This window comes from Pongo pygmaeus, chromosome 19 (assembly GCF_028885625.2).
Source record: "Pongo pygmaeus isolate AG05252 chromosome 19, NHGRI_mPonPyg2-v2.0_pri, whole genome shotgun sequence".
Lineage (NCBI taxonomy): Eukaryota > Metazoa > Chordata > Mammalia > Primates > Hominidae > Pongo > Pongo pygmaeus.
The window spans coordinates 75,607,639-75,625,551 of NC_072392.2; the positions used below are offsets into that span (position 1 = coordinate 75,607,639).

Sequence of the window (17,913 nt, forward strand, 5' to 3'; positions counted from 1 at the left end):
ACAGACACTGCAGGAACATGGACAAGGGCACAGAACATCTGTTAGCTTTAACAGCTGGGCCAGGCGCGGGGGCTCACGCCTGTAATCCCCAGCACTTTGGGAGGCCAAGGTGGGTGGATCACCTGAAGTCGGGAGTTCAAGACCAGCCTGGCCAACATGGTAAAACCCCATCTTTACTAAAAGTACAAAAATTAGCCGAGTGTGATGGTGCGTGCCTGTAATCCCAGCTACTGAGGAGGCTGAGGCAGGAGAATTGCTTGAACCCGGGAGGCAGAGGTTGCAGTGAGCTGAGATTGCACCACTGCACCCCAGCCTGGGTGATGAGTGAAACTCCGTCTCAAAAAAAAAGATGTAACAACTGGGAGGTCAGGGTGACCTTGCTAAGTAGAGGCATTTTGTGAGGGAGTGAAGGTGGAAGCCAGGGTGCAGTAGGGTGAGGACTGGCTGGGCAGAGAGGAAACTGAGGCAGAAGATGTGGACAGGGACTCTGCAGCGATTCATGGTCGGTCATGGCCGATTGATACTGGGCGTGTGCTGGGTGGCAGACTCATAAGTGCTGGGCTGGATTTCTTAGCCAGTCCTTGCCTCTCCTGAGAACACCTGCAGGAAGCTGGGAATGAAGGAGAGAAGGCAAGGGTAAGGCCTGGAAGCGAGGCTTCTCTCCTGTCCTGCAGTTGATTCGGTGGGAGAAACTTGAGGTAGAATGAAAACACTGAAGGGATTGGCTGTAAGGGAGCCCAGTGGTCACTGCCCTCCCGGCCCATAAGAGTAGAGATCAGCACTCCTGGGAGCCATGGACTTCTTCTTCTCAATGTGGGCCCTGGGGCGGCAGCCAGCAGCGGTAGGAAAGAGCTCTTAACCACGGTGTTGGGATTTAGGGAACTCAGGGAACTAGGATTACCCTAGTTTTCAGGGTAAGTGAGGAAGCTTGAAGAGCCTGTTCCGGAAGAAAAGCCCAGAAATAGGCTAGGTGTCGATAGAGGTGAGGGAGAAGCAGACGTTTGCCCAGAGATGGCATGGTGGAGCCAGCCCCCTCCACGCTGGCTGCACCCCTGTGGCCTGGGCTGTTGTGGCTTTACCAGCTGAGCCACTTTCTCCCATCCCCATGTTCTCAGTGATTTCCCAAGGCATTTCTGGTGTCCTTTGGGAGTGGAATCACGTGGGTTTTGAAAGGAACTGCGGCGAAAAATAGACCCTGACCTGAGGGCAGGGGCCGATGGGGAGGCCACTGAGCCCTCAGGAGTGTCTGAAAGCTCAGAGGATTCTGGTCTGGGCTCTGTGGGGGAAGCCCCATAAGGGAGCGCCTCCTGGTCTTTGGTCAGCTTGACAGAGAGGCCCAGGGAAAGTACCTGGGGCTTCCAGAATATACCAAATTCAGAAGCCCACATTCACCCCTGACTGTGCTTGGAGCAATCCTGAAAGTGCACTCCCAAGAGCTTGTTCCAGCCCATTCCTTTATTCTGGAAATAATTCTTGGTATTGAAAGGAAAACTGGGACAAAGGGAGCTTGAGGAAAACAAAAACAAACAAGAAACTGGAGATGTGCTATTTGGCCTTAACCCAAACAGATATGCTGTTTGGCCTTAACCCATGTGGAAATTTGTAAACTTTGTCAGGATTTCCCTGTGCATGGTGGTGAAATCATGTAGGGAAAAAAAAATTCACCGTGTAATCTCTTTAGAAGTCACAAAAGAAAAAGAAGGTTATCTTGCTCCCAAAAGGCTATAAAAAGAATAAGTAATGTGGCTGTAGAGGCCTGGTCTTCTCAGGACAGTGTCCGGGTTGAGAGTCCGTCTCCTGAAGCGCACTCTGGGGAAAATCCCTTCCTGCCCTCCTGCAGGTCCTTAGGGTCCCAGACCCAGACAGTCACTTTCCCAACAGAGTGCCGTCAACTCAGCACACACTCCTCTCTTAAGCACAGAGCCCCAGAGGGAGAAGAACAAACGTGTTGAAAAGAATCTTATTAAGATGTAGTTAATTAAAATGTAGAGTATTGAGGGGAATGGAGGTGTCCCAGGTGAGGGCTAAGCCAGGCAGGATTTTTGGGGAAGGCATTGCCGGAATCACCACCTGCGCTCAACACTGGGGGCTTCTGGCCCCTCCAGAGTTGAGGTGCCAGCCATGGGAAGTGCAGTCCCCTGCTCTGGCCCAGGTTCAAAGCGCCAAGTAGCCACAACTCAGAATGCCTGCACCTTCCCCTCCTAGCCTTATATCTTCTCTCTGGTTTCCTCCCACGACAGTTTGACTTTGGGGACACCATGGTCCACCAGGCCATCCACACCATCGAGTACTGCCTGGGCTGCATCTCCAACACTGCCTCCTACTTGCGGCTCTGGGCCCTCAGCCTCGCTCATGCGCGTGAGTACCTCTCTCCAGGCTCCGGAACTCTAGTTTCCCCCTCTGTGGGCGCACTGTCAGTTGGGGGGCTTAAGTCAAATGGAAATTACATGAAGGTTCTGGAATTATTCAGGTTCCTGAACCCAAGGAGAATGAGTACAGACAGGAGGCTCGGCACTTGTGCCAGGTTAGCTCTGCATGGTGGTCCCACTAAGGCAGTGGGAAGCCAGGATCCAGGGAACCCTAGAGCGGGGGGATGACAGAGCAAAATTCATGGCCTACAGCTGCCTCTTGCCAAACCACTGGATTTTGTGTCTCCCATTCCCCAGAGCTGTCTGAGGTGCTTTGGACCATGGTGATCCACATCGGCCTGAGCGTGAAGAGCTTGGCGGGAGGTTTGGTGCTGTTCTTCTTCTTCACTGCTTTTGCCACCCTGACCGTGGCCATCCTCCTGATCATGGAGGGCCTCTCGGCCTTTCTCCACGCACTGCGCTTACACTGGTGAGGGGCAGTGGGGCAGGGCGGGCATATGGGGGTGGATGTGTCCTTAGCTGCGGTGAGAGGGCAGCTTTTCTCCCACACACAGCCCTGCAGCTCTGTGCAGGAAAGATGAGCTGGCCCTGCACTAGCTTCACCTCAGGACACCCCAACACCGGCTTTGCCACTGAGTTTCAGAAAATGGTCACAGAAAAGCACAGCTCAGCCTTCCCTAGACTCTAGGGAGAGGTCCCTGGTGAGTGGTGTCAGGTCCCGCTCCCTGCCTTTAGCTGTCCCCAGTGCTCCTGATTTTGGCTTAGAGGGGCTGCTGGGGTCTTAGGGTTTCTGATTTTTCTCTCTGATGTGTAACTCTTCTGTCTTCAGAACAGTGGAAGCAGCTCTGGAATGGATGTTAAGTGCAGGAAAGGCTAGAGCACACTGCACCGCAGCTTTGTCCTCTTTGTTCTGTCATTGTGCCAGGGGTCTTTGAGTTGGACCCCTGGCAGCTCCATTGTGGACCAGAGGGATTCCTGGCTCTATAGGGTGGAGGTCGGTACACTCAACGCAGCTTCTTCAGATGGGCAGGCTTGGGGAGGTTCTGTTTGTTTTCTTTAATGAAGCTTGTGAGTCTTAATGGCTCTGTGTGGAGAGAGCATGAGTTCAGCCTCTGGGACTGGGAGAGCCAGGGGTGTGGCCTGGGCTGTGACCACCTCAAACCAGCGTTGCCAGATTTAGCACATAAAAGTACAGTGTGGCCGGGCGTGGTGGCTCACGCCTGTAATCCTAGCACTTTGGGAGGCTAAGGCAGGTGAATCACCTGAGGTCAGGAATTCGAGACCAGCCTGGCCAACATGGTAAAACCCCGTCTCTACTAAAAATACAAAAATTAGCCAGGTGTGGTGGCACATGCCTGTAATCCCAGCTACTCGGGAGGCTGAGGCAGGAAAGAATCTCTTAAACCCAGGAGGCAAGGGTTGCAGTGAGCTGAGATTGTGCCACTGCACTCCAGCCTGGGCAACAGAGCGAGACTCTGTCTCAAAAAAAAAAGGGGGGGGGGTGGTTGGGGGCCGGGCGCAGTGGTTCACTCCTGTAATCCCAGCACTTTGGGAGGCCGAGGCGGGTGGATCACCTGAGGTCGGGAGTTCAAGACCAGCCTGACCAACATGGAGAAACCCTGTCTCTACTAAAAATACAAAAAAATTAGCCGGGCGTGGTGGTGCATGCCTGGAATCTCAGCTACTTGGGAGGCTGAGGCAGGAGAATCACTTGAACCCGGTAAGTGGAGGTTGCATTGAGCCAAGATTGCGCCATTGCACTCCAGCCTGGGCAACAAGAGCGAAACTTGGTCTCTAAAAAAATAAAAATACAGGGTGTATTTCACATAAACAACAAATAATTTTTTTAGTATGAGTATTTCCCAAATGTGCATGGGATATGCTTATACTAAAAACTGGGGCAGTCTGTATTTTCTGTGGCTGTTCCACCTCAGACTCCATTTCTTTGGGTCTCTATTTCCTCCTTTATGTTGTGATTCTCTTTTTGGGGGTCTCAAAACCCCTATGTCTCTGGAAGTTCTGGCCCCTCTCCCCAGAGGAGCACTCACACACTCCTCCTGTTTTACAAGCATAGGGGTCTGACTCACTGGTGTGCCTTAGAGGTCCCTGGATGGGGTGCTCTGTGGTGTTCATGATCTCAGGGCCAGAAGAGGACTATGAATGTCTCTCTTCATTCTCAAAACCTGAAGAAAATCCAGCATCTGAACCTGAGAAACTCCTTCCCCACTCCCCTTTATCTTTGATTTTTCTCATGGCTGGGTGACCCCTGAGCCTCCTCAAAGATTCAGCTGTGGGTTTTTCTGAATGATGGGCGGAGAGTGAGGCATGGAAGGGCAAGAAGTGACTAGGGTGCACTCTTCTTCAGAAGCCCTGCTGCATCAGTAGACGTGGCTTCCTCTGGCCTGGCTCTCTCCCTCCTGTCCTCCCTCCTCCCCACCCAGCTCATCTGGCTGGCCCCCCTGTTCTAAGCTTATCAGCCGACCCCCCCCAAGCACACTTTCTCAGCCCTCCTGAGTGCACGAGAACCTCCGAGGACTCACTTTTTCTTGCCCCTTGGCCTCCTTTTTCTTTTCACTCCTGTCCCTTGAGCCCTGGGTTTGAGGGAACAGTGACCACCTCACCTTGATTCCAGCCCACGTGGGCAGCCAGTCATCTCCTCCCTGGGCAGGGCGGGAGCAAGGCACTGTTGCAGAGCAAGTTCGCCTGGGCTTGAGCCTCGTTTTGTTGCCAGAAGATTGCTTCCTCCTCAGGCTCACCTGTGTCCTCCTCGTGTCTTCCCATGTCCCCCTGAACTGATGAGTGGCAGGACAGCAGGCTTCCGAATTGGGCCACCTGGGTTGGAATTCCAGCTCTGTCACACCAGGCAGGGGACCTGAGCAGAACATTCACTGCCAAGGTTACTGTGAGCAAATAGGAAGTAATGCACACACCAAGTGCTGCCACAGCAAAAGCAGGTGCTCCAGGATGGGTCATGGCTGCTCTGCTTAAAAGTGGGATGCCCTTACTGGGTGCGGTGGCTCACACCTATAATCCCAGCATTTTGGGAGGCCGAGGCAGGCAGACCACCTGAGGTCAGGAGTTCGAGACCAGCCTGGACAACATGGTGAAACCCCATCTCTACTAAAAATGCAAACATTAGCTGGGCGTGGCGGTGGGCGCCTGTAATCCCAGCTACTCGGGAGGCTGAGGCAGGAGAATCGCTTGAACCCAGGAGATGGAGGTTGCAGTGAGCCGAGATTGCGCCACTGCACTGCAGCCTGGGCGACAGACCGAGACTCCGTCTCAAAAAAAAAAAAAAAAAACTGGGATGCCCTAGAGAGAGGGTGTCTGCCTGGGGTCCCCCATAAAGAAACTGCTTTTAGCCTGTCTAGAGTGAGAGGAGACCCCAAAGGAGGCAGAGGATACCATCAGAATGCCCTCAGGTGGTGTTTGCAAGGAACAGCCTCCCCATATATGTCGTATTTATTTTGGCAATAGGAGTATTGGGTAGGAGAGGAAAAAACAGTGCAAACCTCCTTTGTGCAACTTCCAGAATCTCGTCTTTGGAGGGCTGTCCCTGTGACACGAGTGGGGCGCCTCCCCCACCACTAAAACAGGAGCGAATGAAATTGGTGCTTGTGCGCCCCCTCCTGGCAAAATGCGGCTGTGCGTCCAGGATGCCTGGATCTTCCCTGTGGCCCAAGACTGCAGGAGGCATTCTGAGCTGTGGCCCTCTTACCAGGGGTGGAGCCTCTGGGGCTGCTGAACCAGCTGTAGGGATGGTGCTGCTGTTCTTCCTGGCATCCAGCCTAGGCATCTTCATACCTCCTACTTTATCCCTGCTGTTTCCTGATTCAAGGGCTGCCCCATTATACAAGTTCTGGTCTCTTCAGTGGGGACAATAAGAAAAACATTTGATTCGATAACATATAAACCACTAGTGTGAGATTCATGCAGCGTCATAGGAAGGGGGGTGATGTGTTTGAAAACAGTGAGCAGGTTAATGTATTAATCTGCTAATTCTGTCTCCTGAGTTTCTCTCTTTTCCTCCCTCCTGCCACATGAAGTGTGCTTGGCTTCTTACCTACCATAATTAGACATCTTTTCTTCCTCAGAGAAGGCATGAGACAGGGATTTGATTGTAGTTATCACTGTAAACATCAAACTGATTTTTATGCAGAACTGTTGCCCCAGGGCCTACCTTCCAAGGAACCTGGTCTCTCCTTACCTAGCAAATTCCACATACACATAGATGTACACCCACCTGTACACTCACAGATTGGGTGGTGATTAAAGTGACAGAATCTGGGACCAGTTTCTTGTTAGGAATGCAGTGTTGCCACAGCATGACAGCATGGAGCAGTGAGGGAATGGCTGCCCAGGAGAACTCAGAACTCTTGAAATGTAGTTCCAGGCTGCCATCATTGCCCTGATATTCAGGCCATCAGACGGATGTGTGTTCTAGGCCCTGAACTGCACGGAGAGTGGCAGAACGGGCTACATAAACAGCTCAGCCCAGAATTGTCTTTCCAGACTGCCTGCCCTCAGTCACAACCCCCCACCAGGGAAGGGAAGCGGCCCCAAGACTCCTTCCTCCACCCACTCGAGGAAACAAGAGTTCCTGTTACGTGGCACGAATGATGTCTTTTGGCTCCAGTTAATCCCTCTGAGTCACCAGGTGGCCTTTGCCAAGTGCTGGAGCTGGAAGAGATGATAGAGACACTCATCTGGCTTCCTGAGGCTCTCCTCACAGCTGTTGAATTCTAGAGGTGCATTTCAATGGCTTGGGGCATGGCAAGACCTTGGAGGCTCCCTGAGCAGAGCAGTGGAGATGCCCAAAAAGAAGGAAGAACCTAGGATGGCAGGTGGGGCCCTCCTTGCCCTGGGGAACTTTGTACTTTCTCAGGAAGCACACATTTCCCCAGTTCAGCGGGAGAGAGTGGGGAGACTAGCAGGGAAATTGCTTTCCAGCTTTGTGCTGGGTGGTTGGGGTGAGGGTGGCCAGGGAAGGAGGTGAAATCAGGCTGACCTCAAGATAGACCCAGGATGTCCCAGTTCTGGCCACTCTAAGTCTCTAAAGCAGCAGCTGGTGGGAGGGGCAGTATTGGGCAGTATGTCAGGGAGGCCACCTGTCTGCTCACACAATACAATTGATGTGCCCCTCCCAGGCATATATCCCTCTTCCTCCTTGCTGGGCCCCATGGGTAGATAAGGTGACTGGAGGGGTGCCAAGAAAAGAGCGGTGCCCTCACAGGCATCTGAAAACAAAGCTGCTGCTCCATTTGCCCAGTTTGAAGATTAGAATGGTTTTGTGATTAGCCAGGAGGGGGTGGGGGTCAGAGTTCTGGACACCTCACTGGATTTGGGGGTCAGCATACCCTACCAAGGCTGACATTCACTCCTAGGTAATGGCCTGGGACCCTCAGGTGACTTGTCCACTCTCTGGCTATGTGTATTGTTGAATGAAAAGGGGACATGTAAATCTCTTTTCAGCTGTTCTGAAATAACCCTTGCCACATGGGAACACAGTCTATTCAACATGAAGAATTCAAACCTAACACAAGTGGGTGAGAAGCAGGAACCCACTGCTAGGCCCCACCACGTTCCCTCAGAGGTGGTCTCAGTAGCTGGAACTTGGAGAAGTAGTTTTGGTGGGGTGTTGGGACGTGGGTGAATCCAGGTCCTGGTTTGGAATTGCTCTGGCAGGAACCATCAGCTAATGTCAGTTGGAAACTCTGTGTCCTCCCCCTCCTGAGTCCTGTTTTTCCTGGAGGACCTTGGCCCACCCCTGTGGAATGTGGGGATGTGGGGAAGAAAGCTGACTGCTTTTACTCCCACTCAGAAAATTCGGTTGCGCTCTTCTCCAAGGGGGTGCTCCTCAGCCTGCACCCCAGTGAAGGGGCCTCTGAGGAACTCCCAATGCCACTAGCAAACAGTCTGTAACCTTTGGGCCCCAGCCACCTCCCAGCCCCTGTTCTCTTAATTCCTGCTTTCTTGGCTTGGAGGGAGGAATCTCCATTTGTAAAAGCTGAGTTAGGAACTAGAGGGTTCCTGAAGCTTTAAAGCACCTCAGAGCCCTCACCCTGCATGTGACCTGTCACCTGGAGCGTGCCCCAGCCCCCACCCCTGCCTGTTCTTACAGGGGCTCCGGTGCCTCCAGGGTCACACAGCACCATGTGGAAACTATTCCTCAGGGCAGCTCTCCTTGGCCTTTTTATCCCCTGAATCATGCATTTTTCTGCCCTTATTTGGTGTGGTTTGGTTGCTGGGCAGCTGTCCAGGGTGAGTTTGCAGGAGGAAGCACAGCCAAGCAGCCTCGCTCTGCTTATGGGACAGTCTTCCTCCCGCCCTCCCTGAGAGTGAAAGAGCCCCGCAGAGACCATCGGGCATGGATGCTGAACTGCTGGGAAGGGAGCTCAGGCTTTTTCTTTTTAGTCCCCAAGAGAAGAATTCTTTCTCAGATGTTTTTGTGGTTGGAGAATATTTTTGCCATTGCTTTGAGAAGACTTCCCCTCCTAACTCCCCCTCTTTCCTTGGAATTTCCTTCCTTAAATGGAAAGCCTTCAACATTCACTCCAAGCTCACCCTTTTGCTCCCCCCAGGAAAAATAACAAGCAAACAGAGGTGCTTGCCCAGGGTCCCTGGAGGGGCTTCCCTTAGAGGTGGGCTGTGTGATCCCCTGCCAGGAGGGGGCGATGGGGGCCACTTGTTCATTAACGATGTTAGGCTCAAGCTAACTGAACTTTTTTTTGCACATGCCTCTGCAGAGAGTTGTGCATAAACACACTGCTCGGCAGGACAGAGCAAGATTGGGAACTGAGGGCAAATCCCTTCCTCCGTGCGTCGAACTCTTGCTGAGGCGAGTCCCAGGCCTTAAAAGTGGGATCTCTGCACTCTGGGCTTTCTCCAGCTCCCCCAGGGAAGGGAGGCCCGGGGCGAGGTGGGCACAGGGCATCTTTCTTGCCCAACTGTGAAGTCCCAAAAAGTTTCACAAAGTTTCTATTGAATGACAGCTTTCTTCTTCTCTTTCTCCAGGGTTGAGTTCCAGAATAAATTCTACAGCGGGACCGGTTTCAAGTTCTTACCCTTCTCCTTCGAGCATATTCGGGAAGGGAAGTTTGAAGAGTGAGTCCCTGTGAGGGCCGTGTGCCCCATGCTGCCCTCCCCGCCTCCCTCCACAGTGATCAGCTGTGCTTCTCTGCCTGTTGGTTGTGATCTGTGGGCACCAGCTCATTCGTGTCACCCCGTCTGTGAGTCATTTAGATAGAATAGTCCTCCTTGGGTCTCCCACCTCCCCTAGCTTTGTGCGTAGTGTAGTGATTTTCTGGCTGTCACTCATACCCACTGGGCAGCAGCCTTGCCCTCTTAGCCTCCATCCATCCAGACAGCCCTTCCCACTTCCTGGTGGTGAGCCAGTCTGCATTCCCACGCCATCCCAAAGCCCTTTCATCTTCCCCGTGCATTGTAGATGGAAGGAGCACCCATACCATTCACATCTAGACTTTGAGTTCCCTGCATCTGCCACCGTAGTTTCTAGCAGGAGTAGTCGGGGGAGCAATACAGGTTCTCCCCTAGAAGGGGACACTGGTAACATGTCCCACTCTTGGATTAGCAGGGGTGGGTCCAGGAAGATGATATTTGCGTCTTTTGCCCACCCCCCTCTCGTGCTTGTTAATCAGGCATTCAGCTGGACCCAACTAGGCCATCATGAGTGGCTTCTCCCTGTCATCCCCAGGGGTCATAGGATATCTTCACCGCCTTTCTGACCCCACCCTGCACTCCCATCCTCTCCTCTCTCCCCATTCATGCCCTGCACTACATAGCACAGCCGGGATGCTTGGAACAGAGGCCTTGGCTGCTCTGCAGTGCACAGGGCTTCCCTCTCCCGGGGTTGGCTTCTTCCCAGGCCTTGCATGGGCCCTGCCCACAAGCACACCCTCGGGCCGAGGGTGCAGACTGATGCTATTTCCTGGTGGAGACCCTGAGATCTTCCCCACCCCCAATCATGATGTCTTCAATGTGGGACTGGGGTCCTCTTGGTTCTGCCTGCAGCCTGCCTGGCTCCGCCCCCAGTGCCCCCTCCTCACCACACTGGCCCCAGGTCTCAGGAGGGGTGTCCTGGGCAGGGAAGGTCAGTGTCACTGATGGTTTGCTGTTTGGAAGCCATTGGCAGGGCTGCCGTGCCTGTGGCTGTGAGGGCTGCACAGTCCTGCCAAGGGGCTTCCTCCCCGTCACCCCGAACCTCGTAATCGTGTGCTGGCGTGGCAGCCCTGGCTAAGTGAATCTCCACCGCTTTCAGTGGTAGAAAGAATTCCCTGAGTGGGCCAGGCTGGTGCCCTCCTCCCACCCTGGCCTGGAGCCCTCATCCCCTCTCCCAGGCTGGGCTGGTCCTGGGCGGGGCCGCTGTGTGCTGGCCCACTGTGACCTGATCCGACCTTGTGCAGCCCCCCTACCCCGACCTTGTGCAGCCCCCCTGCCTTGGTGTCCGGGGTTTTCGTGATGATCTTTGCTCTGTTTCCAGTGGGGTTTGAAGCAGAGTTCAGGGAACCCTGCCCAAGGCCCTCCTGTTCAGACATTCCTATGTTGAATAAAGTACGTTTGACTCCCCCAGAGAAGCTGCCTGTCACTGTGCCCACAGTCCCTGTGTCGCTCCAGGCTCAGCCGTCTTGAGCCCCTCTGGACCCCTGACCTTCGCCTCCCTCCTCCAGCATTGCTGCTTTTCCTTCTGTCAAAGGCCACAGCTTCAGTAGGCCTGGCTGGGCAGTTGGTTTGGGAAATTCTCACCTTGTCCCAAGTTTCCCAGGCGCCTTCCCACTCACAGGATCCAAGTTAGCTCTGCAGACACTACCTGTGGGAAGAGGGGACTGGGCGGCCCATCTTCGTCTCCCCTTCACTCATTGCACATCCAGACAGCATGGGGGCAGAGGGGCACTGGGTATCTCCCCACCCGCCTCTCCCCCTTCTCCAAGTGTGCCCTCCAGGGCCCAGTGGCCTGGCTATGTGGAGCCCTGATACCCCTGGCCTTAGTGTAAGTGGAGGCTCCACACAGGTTCCTCAGGGCAGCTGGGGAATGTGAGGTGCTGGGATTGGCAGGCGGCAGGGCAGAAAGCAGGCAGACCGTCCAGGGCGGCAGGCTGGGCAGGAGGCCCCCTCCCCACTGCCTAGTGAGGCACTGCATTCTCGGTGCCCTCCCTCTTCACTCCTCGCTCCAGGGGCCTCCAGGGCAGGGGCTGCCCAGGAATGTGACCTGGGCCCCAGACAGGTGAAGGGGCCACAACCCCCTGTTCATTCCATGTTCCAGCCTAGCCTAAAGCCCTTCCTCCTCCCTAACAGTGCTACCTGTCCCTGGAGTCGGCCCTGAGGGGCCCACCCCACCCAGCTCCTCAAAGATAAGGTCCCGAGTGGAAACTCTGGTCATTGAGCTCTCAGCTTCTGCTCAGTGGGAAGGGAAGGCCTCATAAGAATAGATATTTGGAATCATTGGATTCGAATTGAGAGTCCAAGAATAAATCCTAACATTTATGGTCACTTGATTTTTGATAAAGGGGTCAAGATAATTCAATGAGGAAAGATCTCTCTTTTTCAACAAATGACACTGGTACAATGGGGTTTCCACATCAGAGAAACAAATTTGGGCCACTATCCCCACCATATGCAAAAATTAACTCAAAGTGGATTCCAGACCTAAAATGTAAGTGAAAACTATAAAACTCTTAGGGGAAACCATAGGAGTACATCTTCCTAACCTTGAGTTAGCCAGTGATTTCTAGATATGACACTCAAAGCACAAGTGATAAAAAAAAATAAAAAAACACATAGATAAGTTAGGCTTCAGCAAAATTAAAAGGTTTTGTGCTTCGCTGGGCATGGTGGCTCACACCTGTAATCCCAGCACTTTGGGAGGCCAAGGCAGGTGGATCACCTGAGGTCAGGAGTTCGAGACCAGCCTGGCCAACATGGAGAAACCCCGTCTCTACTAAAAATACAAACAATTAGCTGAGTGTGGTGGCGCATGCCTGTAATCCCAGCAACTTGGGAGGCTGAGGCAGGAGAATCGCTTGAACCCGGGAAGCAGAGGTTGCAGTGAACCGAGGTCGTGCCACTGTACTCCAGCCTGGGTGACAAGAGTGAAACTCCATCTCAAAAGAAAAAAAAAGTGTTTTTGCTTCAAAGATCAGAATCTAGAAACTGAAAAGACAACCCTCATAGAAGAAAATATTTGTAGATCATATATCTGATAAGGGACTTGTATCTAGGATATATAAGTAACTCTTACACCCAATAATAAAAACAACTCAGTTTTTTTAAATGGGCAAAGGGTTTGAATAGGCATTTCTTCAAGTAAGCAATATGAATGGCCAATAAAGCCATGAAAAGATGCTCAACACCATTAGTCATTACAGAAATGCAAATGAAAACCACAGTGAGATACCACATCACACCCACTAAAAAGGCAATAAGAAAATTACAAGTCTTGGGCCGGGCGCGGTGGCTCATGCCTGTAATCCCAGCACTTTGGGAGGCCGAGGCGGGTGGATCACGAGGTCAGGAGATCAAGACCATCCTGGCTAACACGGTGAAACCCCGTCTCTACCAAAAATACAAAAAATTAGCCGGCCGTGGTGGCGGGTGCCTATAGTCCCAGCTACTCGGGAGGCTGAGGCAGGAGAATGGCGTGAACCTGGGAGGCGGAGCTTGCAGTGAGCCGAGATTGCGCCACTGCACTCCAGCCTGGGCGACACAGCAAGACTCCATCTCAAAAAAAATAAAGAAAGAAAGAAAATTACAAGTGTTGGCAAGGAGAAATTGGAACCCCAATTCACTGCTGGTGGGAATGTAAAATGGTGCAGCTGCTTTGGAAAGCAGTCTGGCAGTTCCTCAAAATATTAAACAGAATTGGCTGGGCACAGTGGCTCATGCCTGTAATCCGAGCACTTTGGGAAGCCGAGGTAGGTGGATCATGAGGTCAGGAGTTCAAGGCCAGCCTGGCCAAGATGGTGAAACCCTGTCTCTACTAAAAATACAAAAATTAGCCGGGTGCAGTGGCAGGTGCCTGTAATCCAGCTACTCAGGAGGCTGAGGCAGGAGAATCTCTTGAACCCGGGCGGCAGAGGTTGCAGTGAGCTGAGATCGCACCACTGCACTCTAGCCTGGATGACAGAGTGAGACTCTCTCAAAAAAATATATTAAACAGAATTAACCTAAGACCCAGCAATTCCCCTTTCTTATCTATCCCAAGAAAAATGAAATCATACCCACAAAAACTTGCACACAAATGTTCATGGCAGCATTATTCATAATAGCCCCAAAATGGAAACAGCCCAATGTCCACCAGCTGATAAATGGATCCATAAAAGGTGGGATGGGCGTGATAGATGTTATTCTACAATTAACAAGAATGAGGTACTGATGCATGCTACAACATGAATGGACCTCAAAAACCAGCCACAGAAGACCAACAATTTATGATTCCGTGTATCTGGAATGTCTAGAATAGACAAACCCATAGACACAGATTTGGTGGATACCAGGAGCTGGGTGCCGGATGGGGCTGGGGAGAGAGTTACAGTGGGGAGTGACTCCCAAGGAGTATGGAGTTTCTTTTTGAATGATGAAAATGTAAAGTTAGGCTGCTGATGGCTGCACAATTATGTGAATATAATAAAACCCATTGAATTGTACACTTTACATTGGTAAATTTTTTTTGAGATGGAGTCTTGCTCTGTTGCCCAGGCTGGAGTACAATGGCACAATCTTGGCTCATTGCAACCTCCGCCTCCCAGGTTCAAAAGATTCTCCCACCTCAGCCTCCTGAGTAGCCGGGATTACAGGCATGCACCACCACACCCGGCTAATTTTTTTTTTTCCTGAGATGGAGTTTCACTCTTGTTGCCCAGGCTGGAGTGCAATGGCACGATCTTCACTCACTGCAACCTCTGCCTCCTGGGTTCAAGCGATTCTCCTGCCTCAGCCTCCTGAGTAGTCGGGATTATTGGCATGTGGCACCACACCCTAATTTTTGTATTTTTAGTAGAGACAGGGTTTGGCCATGTTGGCCAGGCTGGTCTCAAACTCCTGACCTCACGTGATCTGCCCGCCTCAGCCTTCCAAAATGCTGGGATTACAGGCGTGAGCCACCGCACCCAGCCTTACATTAGTAAATTTTATGGTATATAATCTGAATAAAGTGGGAGTGGCCTAGGACTTGCTTGGGAAGAAATTCTTCCCATGTCTCTCTGATGAAATGGGAGGAAGCAGGGCCGGTGAGTCCTTGGCTAGATTGAGTTCTCAGAATCTAGTGGCCTTGGGCTGCTTCCAGCTAAAGATGGGGCTGACCAAGACTGAGCTGTGGAGTGTGCAGGAAGTCCCAGAGCCCTGTGGTAGGGGGTGGGGAACAGGATGGCTGCAGCCATTTGTTCCTGGGGGTTTTTTTGTTTGTTTTTGTTTTGTTTTGCTTTGTTTTGTTTTGTTTGAGATGGAGTTTTGCTCTTGTTGCCCAGGCTGAAGTCCAACGGTGCGACCTTGGCTCACTGCAACCCCTGCCTTCCAGGTTCAAGCGATTCTCTTGCCTCAGCCTCCCAAGCTGCTGGGACTACAGGCGCCTGCCACCACGCCCGGCTAATTTCTTGTATTTTTAGTAGAGATGGGATTTCGCCATGTTGGCCAGGCTGGTCTGTAACTCCTGACCTCAAGTGATCCACCCACCTTGGCCTCCCAAGTGCTGGGATTACAGGTGTGAGCCACCGCGCCTGGCCATTTGCTTCTGTTTTTTGTTTGTTTGTTTGTTTTTTGTTTTTTGTTTTTTTGAGACAGAGTCTCGCTCTGACACCCAGGCTGGAGTGCAGTGGCGCAATATCGGCTCACTGCAAGTTCCACCTCCCGGGTTCATGCCATTCTCTCGCCTCAGCCTCCCGAGTAGCTGGGACTACAGGCGCCCGCCACCACGCCCGGCTAATTTTTTGTGTTTTTAGTAGAGACGGGGTTTCACCGTGTTAGCCAGGATGGTCTCGATCTCCTGACCTCGTGATCCGCCCGCCTTGGCCTCCCAAAGTGCTGGGATTGCAGGCATGAGCCACCGCGCCCGGCTGCTCCTGTTTTTAAGAGATGTGCCTTTTACCCTGATCCCCCTCTTGTGGAACCCCGGGACCCCAGACATCTGTCTGATGAGTCTGTGCCCCGGTCCAGGAAATGCCCCTCATCTTGAGGTCCTAGAACCAGTGTGGGAGAGGGTGGCCTTGGCATGCTTGGCCTGGGGAGTCCCAAGCTTTGTAGAGATAGGGGACAAGTCTATCACCACCTTCACTGGATGGGACTGTACTTCTTTCTGCCCCAGGAACCTTGGGTAGAGGGGGCATTGGACCTCAAAGCCAGCTGGCAGCCTTAGCATTTCAGATCAAAGTGGCCTGCCTCCTCAACGCCTCAGCCGACCCAAGCCATGTCCTAGGTGTGGGCTGCTCTCTGGTGGCCAGATAAGGGAAGGACTCATTCATCCTTTGGCAAGGTGGGCTGGGATCTGAGCTGGGCTGTGTGGTAGGCAGGCAACTGGATTAGACGGGCAGAGACGAAGCAGTCCTGGGTTATTCTGGAGCGCATGAGCAGAGGGGTGGGCTAGCCAGGAGCAAAAGATGAGATGGGCTGGAGAGCACGCAGAGAGCCCAGCCAACTTGCTTCACACACACTACTGGAAAAGTAATGAGTTGTGTCACAACTCAGGCTGGGCGCAGTGGCGCATGCCTGTAATACCAGCAATTTGGGAGGCCGTGGCGGGTGGATCACCTGAGGTCAGGAGTTCAAGACCAGCCTGGCGAAACCCCGTCTCTACTAAAAATACAAAAATTAGCCAGGCAAAACTCCCGTCTCTACTAAAAATACAAAAATTAGCCAGCCAATGCATGACAATAGTCCCAGCTAGTCGGGAGGCTGAGACAGGAGATGGCGCCACTGTACTCCAGCCGTGGGGGACAGAGCCAGACTCCATCTCAAAAAAAAAAAAAAAAAAAGACGATCGAACAGTACTAAAGGCCCTATTATCAAATAAATAAATAAATAAATAAATAAAGGCTTTCACTCACAGTGTGAATCTCCCCCTCCCTCCCACAACCACTGTTTACAGAGCCTTAAAAAAAAAAGCAAACAAACAGATGATAATGTGTTATCTTGCTCTGTCACTCTGTGGCCTGGCCTGGAGTGCTGTGGTGCCATCTGGGCTCACTGCAGCCTCGACCTCCCAGGCTCAAGCGATCCTCCCCTCTCAACCTCCCTAGTAGCCGAGACCACAGGTGCATGCCACCATGCTGGGCTAATCTTTATATTTTTTGTAGAGAAGGGGTTTTGCCATATTGCCTAGGCTGGTCTCGGACTCCTAGACTCAAGTGATCTGCCTGCCTCAACCTCCTAGGATCAGGGGCCACTGCAATGGGCTAGACTTTTTTTTTTTTAAGTCAGGGTCTTGCTTTGTTGCTGCTGAGACCAGCTCGGACGGAGAGACCCTAACCCAGCAGTGCTAGAGGAATTAAAGACACACATTCAGAAATATAGAGGTATGAAGTGGGAAATCAGGGGTCTCACAGCCTTCAGAGCTGAGAGCCCCGAACAGAGATTTACCCACATATTTATTAACAGCAAGCCAGTCATTAGCATTGTTTCTATAGATATTAAATTAACTAAAAGTATCCCTTATGGGAAACGAAGGGATGGGCCGAATTAAAGGAATAGGTTGGGCTAGTTAACTGCAGCAGGAGCATGTCCTTAAGGCACAAATCGTTCATGCTGTTGTTTGTGGCTTAAGAATTTCGCCTTTAAGCGGTTTTCCACCCTGGGCAGGCCATGTGTTCCTTGCCCTCACCGACAACCTTCCAGCCTGGGCGTTATGTCTATCATGAACATGTCACAGTGCTGCAGAGATTTTGTTTATGGCCAGTTTTGGGGCCAGTTTATGGCCAGATTTTGGGGGACTTGTTCCCAACAGGTGCCTGGCTTGGAGTGCAGTGGTGTGATCATGGCTCACTGCAGCCTCAAACCCCTGGGCTCAAGCCATCCTCCCACCTCAGCCTACTGAGGAGCTAGCTGGGACCACAAACACAGGCCTCTGTGCCCAGATGATTTTTGTAGAGACAGGGTTTTTCCATGTTACCCAGGCTGGTCTTGAACTCCTGGACTCAAGTGTTCCACCTGCCTCAGCCTCCCTAAGTGCTGTGACTACAGGTGTGAGCCACCACATCTAGCACACCTAGTGCAGTCCTTCTAGAGAGTTGGCCACTCCCAGCCCCGGAGCAGCCTTACTTAAGCCCTCCCCTATCAGATAGGCAGCCTGACAAGTTGCATTTCCTGGAGAAGAGCAGCAAGAACCCTGCTCTGGGAGTCAGGAGTTCCCAGTTCTAGCCCGAGCTGCTTTGCTTACTAGTTACTGATCTTGCCCAACTCACTTCCTGTCTCTGGCTCTGTTTCCCAATCTGTAAAATTGTTACTGGAAAGGGGTCCCAATCTAGACCCTAAGAAAGGTGAGGAGACCAAAAATCACCCCCCCAAGACAAAAAGTTCTTATCTGAGCAATTTAGATAAGGAG

At 52.2% G+C, this 17,913-nt stretch overlaps 1 protein-coding gene across 7 annotated transcripts in view; it reads left to right on the plus strand.

The window, feature by feature from the left end:
• The window catches only part of ATP6V0A1 (ATPase H+ transporting V0 subunit a1), a 63,850-nt gene extending 52,892 nt beyond the window's left edge, over positions 1 to 10,958 (plus strand). For 5 of the 7 annotated variants that reach the window (XM_054457608.2, XM_054457610.2, XM_054457612.2 and 2 more), the window contains 3 exons: positions 2,241 to 2,358; positions 2,667 to 2,838; positions 9,384 to 10,958. In XM_054457608.2, the coding sequence (XP_054313583.1) occupies positions 2,241 to 2,358; positions 2,667 to 2,838; positions 9,384 to 9,477 (384 nt within the window). In that variant the 3' untranslated portion in view covers positions 9,478 to 10,958. Of the gene's footprint in view, positions 1 to 2,240; positions 2,359 to 2,666; positions 2,839 to 9,115; positions 9,208 to 9,383 lie in introns of all 7 variants that reach the window. The other 2 variants (XR_010124714.1, XR_010124715.1) reach the window with 1 other exon arrangement.
• Positions 10,959 to 17,913: the final 6,955 nt, after the last annotated feature.